At 42.2% G+C, this 11,139-nt stretch overlaps 1 protein-coding gene across 4 annotated transcripts in view; it reads right to left on the reverse strand.

Annotated features, from left to right (window-relative positions):
* Positions 1-8,205, reverse strand: part of CAMK2A (calcium/calmodulin dependent protein kinase II alpha) — a gene marked incomplete at its 3' end in the record, with an annotated part of 109,110 nt that extends 100,905 nt beyond the window's left edge. For 2 of the 4 annotated variants that reach the window (XM_082211793.1, XM_082211794.1), the window contains exon 1: positions 7,867-8,204. In XM_082211793.1, coding sequence (XP_082067919.1) covers positions 7,867-7,928 — 62 coding nt within the window. In that variant the 5' untranslated portion in view covers positions 7,929-8,204. Of the gene's footprint in view, positions 1-7,866 lie in introns of all 4 variants that reach the window. The other 2 variants (XR_014216604.1, XR_014216605.1) reach the window with 2 other exon arrangements.
* Positions 8,206-11,139: the final 2,934 nt, after the last annotated feature.

Consider the following 11,139-nt stretch of genomic DNA (forward strand, 5'->3'; position numbering starts at 1 on the left):
CCCATCATCATGGCACAACTTGAGCAAACCAAGGCGACCAGTTACGTGTGCCTTTCTAAGGTGATGGAGGCCACACAGTATATAACTGAAGAACCACTGTGGCCCAGTGGTAGACTAGGGCTGGATCTATACTCAGTCTTTAAACATTCTTAGAACGGTGTTGTTGATATCATTCTAACATAAAAGGCGTCTTGATTACTTATTTGCTTCCTTTTCTACAAGGCCGACCCACTTATTTCATGGGGAGAACTCTACAGCGCTCTCTGGTGTCACATTTTAATAATGCATTATTGACGTTTTAAAAGAACATCGTTATCATAACCCTTTAAAAACTCATTTTTAGTGTTACGAGCGTAGATGAGTCCTATGTCCAGTGGGGACCAGACTCAAGTTTCCACTCAGCTATGAAGCTCACTAGATGAGCTTGGGCCAGCCACTATGTCTCAGTCTGCCCAGCCTCTCAGCCTCTTGTAAACATTATAATGCCAGGGGACAGAAGTCCACCATGTTGAGCACCTTCGAAACAGGAAATAAATGCAAAGAACATGCACTCTGGCTACTGGAAACAATATAACTGAGCTCCCTTTGTCTGAAAAGTGGCAAAGGATGTTTTGGCACACCATGTTCATGAATAAACTTACTTATCAGAAGAGGTTTGGGGGGGAGTAGCCAACTGTCAGTGGGAAGAGAGCAGCTTCTGCCTCAATTTTAATTTCTGAGTGCATGCAGGTCCCTGCCACACAGGCAGCAGCATCCCCGAGGCAAAAAGAGCTTCCTTCCCCACAGTTCTTCACACTTGTGAGCCTGTGAGGCCACCTGCCTGCCTCCCACTCCTCCTATAAACCATTTTCAGGGCTTATCTCCCTTCTAGAAAGAAAAGTGTGGGTTGGGAAATTTCTCCCCTTCTTATTTGTTCAGCAAATCCTTTCTTTTCCCCCTGCAGCTCTGGGAATGAAGGGCCTGATTATATATTGTCACATGATAATTCCACTCAGCCACTTCTTTTGCCTGCTCATGGGGGGGGGTGAACTCAAAGAACTCAGACAGAGGCGTTCTGCTCTTTTTCTTTGCCTCTCCAATTCCCCCCAGCCCTGCCCTCTTCATTTCTATGCCCCTTCTCCATCTTCTTTGCCCCTCCCCAACCCTCTTTGGGACTGAGGATTGTTACAATTCCATGACAAACATTAGGGTGGAAAACATCTGCTTCCATCAGGTATCAGCTCGTGCATTCAGAGCGATCGATCAATGGCATTTCCCCCCAGGAGAACCTAGTTTTCCCTGCCTCACTAATGATAAGAGCTGCCTCTTCCAACCTGCTGCGCTCTGAAATGTTTGGGACTACAACTCCCTGCCCAAATCATTCAAAGGTCACCAGGCCAGGGAACTACTGGGGTTTAGACCATACTATCAAATTTTCAAGTGATGCAAGAAAACTGAATTCTAGAAATTCTGCCTTCACATTCCTGGGATTGGGGGGCGGGGGGCAGTTTAACTAGACCCACTCAGTAATGCCAGTATTGAGAAGGATATTCCTGGTGTGGTGTCAGCTCTTCCCTGCATTTTAATTATCACCATGCCCCAAAGGAAAAAGAAAGTCTTATCTTCTAGTTTTGTTCTAAGGGTGGGAGCAGTGTGACCTTGTGCAATCAAAGGCTCTGCTAAGTGTCAAGATGTATAATAAAAAGTAGTGGCCATCGAAAAGATAATGCTGCCAAACACACCAGTGGATTATTGTAACAGGAATAATTCATTCCAAGTGAATTTCTGTAAACGGGGATTCAGATTGATGTAAAAAAATAATAATCCTGCTGTAAAACATCAAGCAGTTGTATAACGCTTTACGCAATGAAAAACTCCTTGCTGAACAGCGCAAGTCATGGTCTCTCCCCCCCCCCCAGTTATTTCTTAACATAGAGGATATTTGATACAAAAAGGTCATGGATGACATTACATTTTCCATACATGACATTAAGTCAGACCTTACAACCATTTCCCCCCCACACCACAAGTGTAATTTACCGAAACATATCATTTGAATTTAAAAAAACTGCATTGAAGACATAGTTTGTAAAAAAAATTAAACTCTATCATGCATTTTCAAAAGCTAAGAAGTAAAAAAATGATATTACAAATAAAAATGTAACTTCCCCCCGAATATTGTGTTTTAAAGAATCTAAAAGATACTAGATTGTGTGTGTGTGTGTGTGTGAGAGAGAGAGAGAGAGAGAGAGAGAGGGAGAGAGAGAACAAAACCAAATTATAAGGAGCTTCTCCAGGCTCATATTTTATATGTTCTCCAGTTCCTGTCTGAGGCTTCAGTAAATGTTCAATATTACAATGGTAAGTTCTGTTCCAAAACCTTTCAGAGTTTTTAAAGAGCGCCAACAAGTGTGCCAATGGGGTGATCTAGTGCACATTGTTCACTTAGGTTTTCGAAATCTTTTGGACGACGTCCCTCTCCAAAAAGCTGCTGAGAAGGCTTAGCAGTCCTGGGACAGGAGGAGAGGCTCTCCTAGGCTTCAGTAAAGAACCAGAAGCAAAAAGTAGGAATAAATGGACAGTTCCATGCTAGAGATCATTAGGAAAAGGATCAATGAATAAAAACATCAAGATTGCAATGCCTTTAAATAAACCTATGGTGTGACCACCTTGGAATACCGTGTACTACTGTTTCCTGCATCTCACAAAAGTGCATTGTAGAGCTGGAAAAGGCATAGGAAAGGGCATGCAAAATGATCATGAGAAAGGGTTGCAACTTTGGGGGCTCTATAGATTGGGGGGAGGGCAGGAGAGTAATGGAGGAACGCGATAGTTGTGTACAAAGTATGCATAGTATAGAAAAATTATTGTTATTATTATAGAGATATTCCCCACTCCCTTTCATAATGCTAGAACTTGAGGTCATGCAAATGAATCTGAATGTCGGGAGATTCAGGGCAGACAAAAGGAGCTGCTTCTTCACACAGCTCATAGCTGAACTACAAAATTCACTTGCACAATATGTGCTGATGGACGCTGATTTAGATAGCTCTAAAAGTGGATCAGAGAAATGCATGGAGGAAATGGGGATCAATGGCTATTGTTGTCAGGATGGCCATATACCACCTCCAGGTGCCGGTTGCCAAGGAAGAACAGCTGGGGAGCGCTATTGCTCTTAGGTTCTGCTTTTGGGATTTCTATAGTCCTCTGGTTGGCTACTGTGGGAAAGAGGATGCTGAAGAAGCCCTTGAACATAAGGGTGCTCTTGGGTTTTTACAGTAATTTTAATATTGATTTACTGGATAAAAGGTGTGCATTTCTGCTGGTGACAACAACTGGGAGCTAATGATATGGAATTCCATGCTCCTTAATTATCTTGTGCTTTCGTACAGTGCATGTGGACCATTTGGAGCTGGACCATATGAGCATCTAGAAGATGCATGATGCTGGTCTTAACCATATATTGATATTATTGCAAACTGGAACTACAGAGCTTGAAGGGACCGAAGGGTAGTTTCACCACTGCTGGTATAACCAAAGAGGAAGGGATACAAATCTTAAGAAGAGGTATCAACCTGTAGGAGAATTGGGCGCTGCTGGCGCATTTTAGTTTGTGAGCTATCTGTGTTTACTACTCTCTTTGCACCAGCAATGATCAAGGAGGACACATGGCACAATCCCCTTGAGGGGGGTGATGATTCAGATGTGCTGATTCAGCATTCTGAAGACTTGCAGCTCACTATGACCAAAAGCTCTGTGGCAGAACATCATATGCTCAAAGTGTCCCTTACGCCTTTCTAATCTCTCACTGAAAACACCACTGTATACAAATTACTGTTTTCCTAGGAAGTTCACTCCATTACTGATCAGCTCTTAATTTAAAACAATGTTCTGATTGGTTAACTTAAAATGACTTTAAAACCATTTAACACAGCCAGGTAAAGATTGATAGATGGTAGATAGAACGTAATGTTTCTCTACCAACAGTTCTGTTTCATATGGCACTGGAAAAGCTGCCCTCAGAATTTGACGAAGTTATTGTGTGTCTCAATATACTGGAAGCCTCTCCAATGAGTAAAACTGAATTCAAATTTGGATGTTCCTTACCAATGAAAGCTCTACACTTTGGCTACCTTTACTTGATATCGATTCTGAAAATTGTTCTTTCCATGGCCAAACAGTAGGGTTGCTTGGTTCCCACTACTACTACTACTACTACTACCACCACTAATAATAATAATATTATGTTGGATTGGTGGGATTTTTCTTTTGCTTTGATTTTGGACAAAAAAAATTACTTTAACCAAGGGTGCTTCCACACAACCTGTTTACTACACATTCAGCCTGATTTGTTTACGGGGAGGTTAAATGATGTTGCATCCAAGTGTTATTCTGAACTTTCCTTAACACAAAAGGTCTGATCCTTTGGGGAAGTGGTTTTGCAGTGCAAGAGCTCCCAATCAACTCTCACTGTGGAACCTGAATTTGCCAGTATGCAATTGAATCCCACCTGGAGACAGTGATGTTCCAAGAATGATTTTTCAGTTCAATTTAAGACAAACATAAATATCAAACGACAGTATTTTATATGCTGAATATATAGTCACTTTGTTCCCCACAGGACCCTGGAAAGGTACGTAATCGGAGGTATTTCACTCCGTCTCCACCAGGGGCAGCATACTCACAAGTTCCTTTTCATTGCTTGCAGTCTGCCAAAATGTACTTTGCTTTCTCATCCTGGAGTGCCTTTGTCTTATATAACACAAATAGCAACCTCCACACACCACATCTTCCAACTAACATACACTCCATATAGCTAGTGGTGTGTTAGATCTTTCAAACAGCCATGTTTTAGGAGCGCTGTGGGGAGAATGAGAAATGCCAAGTCTACTCCCTTGGTGCTGCCATCTTTATCCTGGTGGGATTTACAAGCCCATTATTTCTTTGCTGTGTGAATCTAGAATATAATAAGCAGGGGGATGGGGGACGTGTTCCCTAAAAGAGCTATATTTTTGTTACACATTTACTCAATATGAGAAGGGTGTGACATTAGGCATTTCCACAAAAACATAATGCATGTTAATAATGCTAACGACGACGTAGCCAAAATTTATTGATAGTAGCCCAGTACTCAAAATAATCTCTTGAAACAAATAATTTGCAAACCAGTGGATCCTCTGTGAGTAGTTCAGTTTGAGGACTAGGACATGAGTTGCCTCAGTAAATGCATGGATAAGCTTTTAAGATGCAAATAACATTCTTTGGGGTTTGCTTGTGTTTGGAAGAAGGTGCCCGCCAAACAAGCCCCTTCATGTCTAGTAAAAACAATCTCTGACAGTGTCCCACATAAGAGTACGCTCTGAAATATCTTAAGATGAAGATATGCATAACCTCGTGCCTCAAGTTAAGCAAAACCTCTCCAGCAAATCCCACTTGTTTTGGCTTTCTTCCTGAGGAAGTGGCCATCTTGCAACCGTGTTGAGTAACATGTAATGCAATATCCAGAAAACATTTTAACAACGTGGCTCACTGCTCAAAGGACTATGGAAAACAGTGGGTGAAGTGTGCTTTGGGCAGATCCGCCAGACAGAGACATGTTCCATGCAACACTTATCCTTTCCTTCCTGCGTCACAGTCAATAACATTTCACAACCAAAGGCACATGCAGCCTTCCATGGGATAATGTGTGACACCAACAATCTCCTCCTAAGCTGTAACAGAGGAAAAATAGAAGTTCTGCCACACCCTTCTGACCATAGGAATGTTTGAGTGAAGTGCTGGGTGAAGTGACAGGGAATGAGCCAGGGCGGGGGGGGGGGGAGTCAGTAATAGATGCTGACCATACCAAACTGTTGTGAGGTAACCAAAGATAGCCAGCTTTTTTATTTTTAACCTGAATTCTCACACTGTTGGAACACTGTGCCCTCTCTTTCTGAGCCAGGTACCATCTAAACGCTGCTCCTTATAAGCTCTCCATCCAATTCAGTGGCTCTTGTGAACACTTCACAGACTCACAGCCATTAGCACCCCTCAAAATAGCGCTTGCATGAGGGCTGGGGGTGATGTTAGAAAGCTTCCCGAAGAAACAGGTTTGAGTCTTTCCCAGGTGTCAATTAAGAAGGAATCACACTCATCTTCTGGACTGAAATAAAGCTTTGCAGAGATCTGGCCACTGACTCATCATTCCGCCACCTATGCATGATTCAACAGCCCAAATGTTTGTGAAAATAAATGCAATGTCTGGTGAACCACATCTAAATATGTTCCCTGCACAAATGCATATGTGCACACACATCAGAGGGGTACATGTACCCTGCTAGTTTAAACGGGTTCAACTTCTGTGGAGTTGACTCTTACTGAATTTATCCCACTTTGTCCTGTTCTCCGCTTTAAATTGCATGTGCTAAACCACATGTGTTAACACATTAGTCTAATTTCCTCTACCACCCCTTCTCGAATCTTGTTTGCTGTGAAGATATCCCCCAGTGCAACTAAATGCATCCAAAATTCCAGGTACTTGCATGCAAACATTTATACGTATGCAAAGTACCACTGTGTGGACTTGGAGAAACACGAATGCCAGCAAATAGACACACCTACATATTCAAATCAGGAGCACATATTCACAATATGTTGCAAAGACAGAAAAATGCCAGCACAAACAAGAGGGTCTCCAACAAAGGATTATTTATACAGACACTTAGGATTGTCAACGTGTGTGGAGAAAAAGCACATAAACACACAAAAATCCATAAATGCTCAGTATTCGAAGATCATTTATAGGAGATATCCTTCCCGTCTTGAACATCTAAATGTGCTCTTATGAACAAGTTACATATCTATAGATATAGATATACAGACACACATATACAAGGCACACTACTGACACATGAAAGATATATGCATTGCCTGATATGCATCTAAGATACTTGATCATGTAAAGTGAATTCTCCCATTCTTTAAAGTGAAGTGCATATGCAAAGTGAAACAGATATATAAATTCACACATGTGGTCATATGCACACAAACATACTCGGAACAAGAGATATGCAAGCTGACTGCAAAAGAGAGGTGCAAACCTAGCTGTGCATGCAAAGATGTGGTTTAATATGCAAAACTATACACTGTCACATCTGTTCATTACAGTCTCAAAAACCCAACTGGCATTCTCTCATTCTGTTTCTATTGCATACCTGTGAGTGTTTTTACACACAGGTTTCAGTGTTCTCTCTAAAACTGTCTCACCTGAAAAGAGGGTTAAGGGAATACAAGCAATGGGGCAACTGCAATCCAGGGCTGCTTTATAAATCACCAGTCCTTCGTTCCCTGGGAAGACAGCGACTTCCCCGGAAAGTTGTGCTTTGCGAGGCAAATCAAGCACATCAACTTCCCCAAAAGGAAAGTGGCACTTGCCATAATTATTTTAACCTGGATCCTAGTGCCCTTACCCTCTTCCGCTGGGTCATCTCAGAACTACAGATAGCAACACAAGTACAGTATACACACACAGCAAGCGCGAACGATGTTAGCAAGCGATTTTAACACGTCCCACACTGATCTCATTGCTTTACAAAAGTGGAGGAATATGGAACCCTTATTTTATCAGCAGACTGAAAAAAATGTTTTGCCAGCTCCAAGACTGGCTCTCCTTTCCTGGAAGCCCCCCTCCTGCCCTCTTTAAAGCCTACATTTCCCTGCTCTCCTGCGAGTTTGTTTTATTGTTCACTCCATTGCCTTTTCTCCCCCCGCTCCCCCCGGGATGCCAGCTGTTCCCATTCTGGCTGATGCCTCCATCCCCCCCTCCGACTCCTCAGTCCAGTACTCTCATTCATTTCCAGTACAATCCCTGCCCCCAAAACACACACACTGTATCTGTCTTAAACTTACTTCCCCAGCTCTTCAAAGAGCTGGTATTCTTCCGTGAACCGGGTGCAGGTGATGGTTGCCATCCTGGATGGTGACTGCCTCCCCTGGCGTGAAGTTTTACACAAACACCTCTCCTCTCTTGAGCACGCACTTTCTCGTTTTCCTCTTCGCTCCTAGCGCTCTCGCCTTCTCAGAGGTAAATAAGCGAATATGTATGATTGACAAGCCTGGAGATAATGATGAGGGCAATTTGTCTTCTCAGCCTCACAAGCCTTCGTCAGCATCCAGTTCTCCATAGCAACCACCTCTGGAACGCCCTGGTTTTGTTGCCTGGGTAACTGCTTCCCAAACACCTGCTTCGCCCGCTACTTTGCAGCTCTCTAACGCCCTGACTCTGTCACTGTGAAAACTGCATCCTTAGCCAGAAAACAGAAGATGACTTGAAGGAGAAGACCATATATATATATATATATATATATATATATATAGGCAAATTAAGTCAAGCAACTGAGAATTAACTGGGGCAAAAAGGTTACTATGGAAACTGCAGTTTCCACATTACAGGATGGTCTCTGGAAAGACAGGATGCTGTTGCCCTGGCAACTGCATCTTATTCTCCAGAAAGACAGGTATTGCTGCGTTGCCCAGGCAACTGCAATACTTTCAAGGTTTAAAGGAACATTATGCTTCCTTCAGCCACAGCTACTTTTGGGGGAAATATAAGGGGCTGCTTCTGAAGGCACCTGTGAGTCTTACTTAGGACCATTAGAATGGGGTGCCTTTAAAGGGATACACCATGGTTTTTGAATAAATAAAGTATAAAGCAGTCTGAATTTTTCCAATTCCAGTAGGGGGAGCAGCTAAAACTAATTCAGAATCTGCAAAACCTTCTGGAAAGCAGCAACAGAGCTTTATTCCCAGTAGGGTGTCTGGCCCAGATTTCATGCACTTTCTGTTTCTGCCATTGGAACTTAGGAAAAGGAAAAGAGGGGAAAAAAACATTTCCTGAGGAGTGGGGGAGGAGAAAGAGAGAGAGAGAAAACAAGAACAGCATGATACAGTAGTTAGTTATATGCAGCTGCTGATGAGGAAAAGCATCCTGATGGAAGGACAGGTTGCCTAGCAGACATCAGTCCTTGTGTGGATGTGATTATGGAGTGTGGGCTGAGTTAAGGATGCCGGAAAAGTATGCCTACATTTTGAGAGCCATATCTTCTGCCAATAACCCCGAAATCCTCCCTCTCTAGCAGTTGGGAATGCAATGAGCCAGCCTTTTCGCATATTAAAAGGCCGCCCACACAGGAACAAACATATTAAATATGTTTAGGCTTTTCCACATCTTTGTAATGCTTGTGAGGACTATTTTATATTAACTATCCTGAGTTGTGTGGCAAGTGCTTGCTTATTTCTAGTTTTCATATTATTATTTTTCAGCATTTCCATCCATGAAGGTGTGTAATCAAAGGATGTGCACACATGGCATTTTATTTTAGAGTCCATGGAAACTGAGCATCCCCCCCCCCCAACTAGTCCACACAAAACCTAGACCTGTTGCTTGTTTTTCCCTCCTAAAAAACACTTCTTGACAAACTGGTTTCATTGCAAAAATAAAAGCTTATTGCAGATTGCTTCTGCATCACAACCCACAGCATAATTGGTAGTCTTCAGCAATGGGGAGTGTATCCTCACCTGCCCAATGATATGGTTGGTGGTCATATACTAAGATTACAAGGGGATAATTTTCAAACGGGGTTTTTTCTATAGTACCCACACCCAACTGTCTGCATAGCAGGATCTCCAGTACAGCCAATCTATACTGAAAGCAGCATGTTGAGAATGAGCATGAATGATTGCATAGCAAGAAAAATGACATTTCTGTGCTACAAATTGGTGTGTACACAGCCAAAGAGCAACCAATGTGGAATTATTTCCTTTTCCTTCAGATACTAAATTCTACTACTGGGCTTCTCATTCTTATACAAATGTTGTATTTTAAAATCAAAGTGCCCCCATTTCCCAGCAAGTTATCTTATTGGCAGGCTTTGAAAGAGACAAGAATTCATCATGCTCAGTGGTAGCCATGCTCCAGCAGAGACTACAGGCATTAAATGTTCCAGATGCTGTACTGCCTACATTAGATCCATTCATTGATCCAGATCAGGATTCCAAAATGCTCTGATCTAAGCAGCATAGACTTGTCCATGCCAGGACTTGCAGAGAATTCTGGAAGGAAGAACACCAGTCTGTATAGGTATAAGCAAGCAAAGCACTGTACTAAAAAATAAACCTCTTCATTGAACAATCAAGGTTTCAGTTTGTGTTCTGATTTCTAAGAGTTCCAGGCCTCTTAACTCAACAGATGCTTGCACATTAAGAAATATTTCTTTTGTAAAACAGTGACACAACAAACTCAGAGATTTATACTCAGAGCTTTGTGGTGTTCACAAGTACCGGAAATGATGGAAAGCATTGTACTGGCTGCAGAAATCAACATTCTGACCTTTAATATTGAAAGAATTTTTCTAGACCTCATGATGTCACAAGTTGAGCTTGAAAATGTGTGGGCAATGTCTGGCGTAATCTTTGAACCCATAAAGGGAACAGTAGAGGTTCTATTATTAGACAGCTTTCCTTGAATAACACCACATTACTATGACGAACAGATACATTATACCTAGTGTGAAGGAGTGCCTTTGCTAGAGGCAATGGAAGTAATCACCCTCTCCTGTTGTCGCTGTCCTGCAACTGCTATTAATGGTGCAATCCTGTACATGTGTAGTCAAAAGGATCTGTCTCTGAATGCAATGGAACTTATTCCTAGGTAAGTGTGTGCATGATTGCAGCCTCAGCAGTATATTGCCTTTGAACTTGCACTGGTAGCTATTAATAATCTTATCTTCCAACCAGATAGCTCAGGTAGAGCACGAGACTCTTAATCTCAGGGTTGTGGGTTTGACCCCACGCAAAAAGATTCCTGCATTGCAGGGGGTTGAACTAGATGACCCTTGTGGCCCCTTCCAATGCCATAATTCTGTGATTCCATGAATTTGCCCAATTCTCTTTCGAAACCATGTAACCTAGCTAGTGGTCATTAATAGACCTTGCAGCAGCAAATTCCACAAAATAAGCATGTATTGTGTGAGGAAGTACTTCTTTTTGCCCGTCCTGGGTCTATTGCCAATCTATTTCATTGGATGATCCTGGGTTCTAGTATCATGTTTTTCTCCACACCATACATACTTTTATAAACTTCCATCCTGTCCCATGCATGAATCATGGAAAATTAGCAAATAG

Source organism: Podarcis vaucheri (assembly GCF_965113315.1).
Source record: "Podarcis vaucheri genome assembly, chromosome: 2".
NCBI classification, from domain to species: Eukaryota; Metazoa; Chordata; class Lepidosauria; order Squamata; family Lacertidae; genus Podarcis; species Podarcis vaucheri.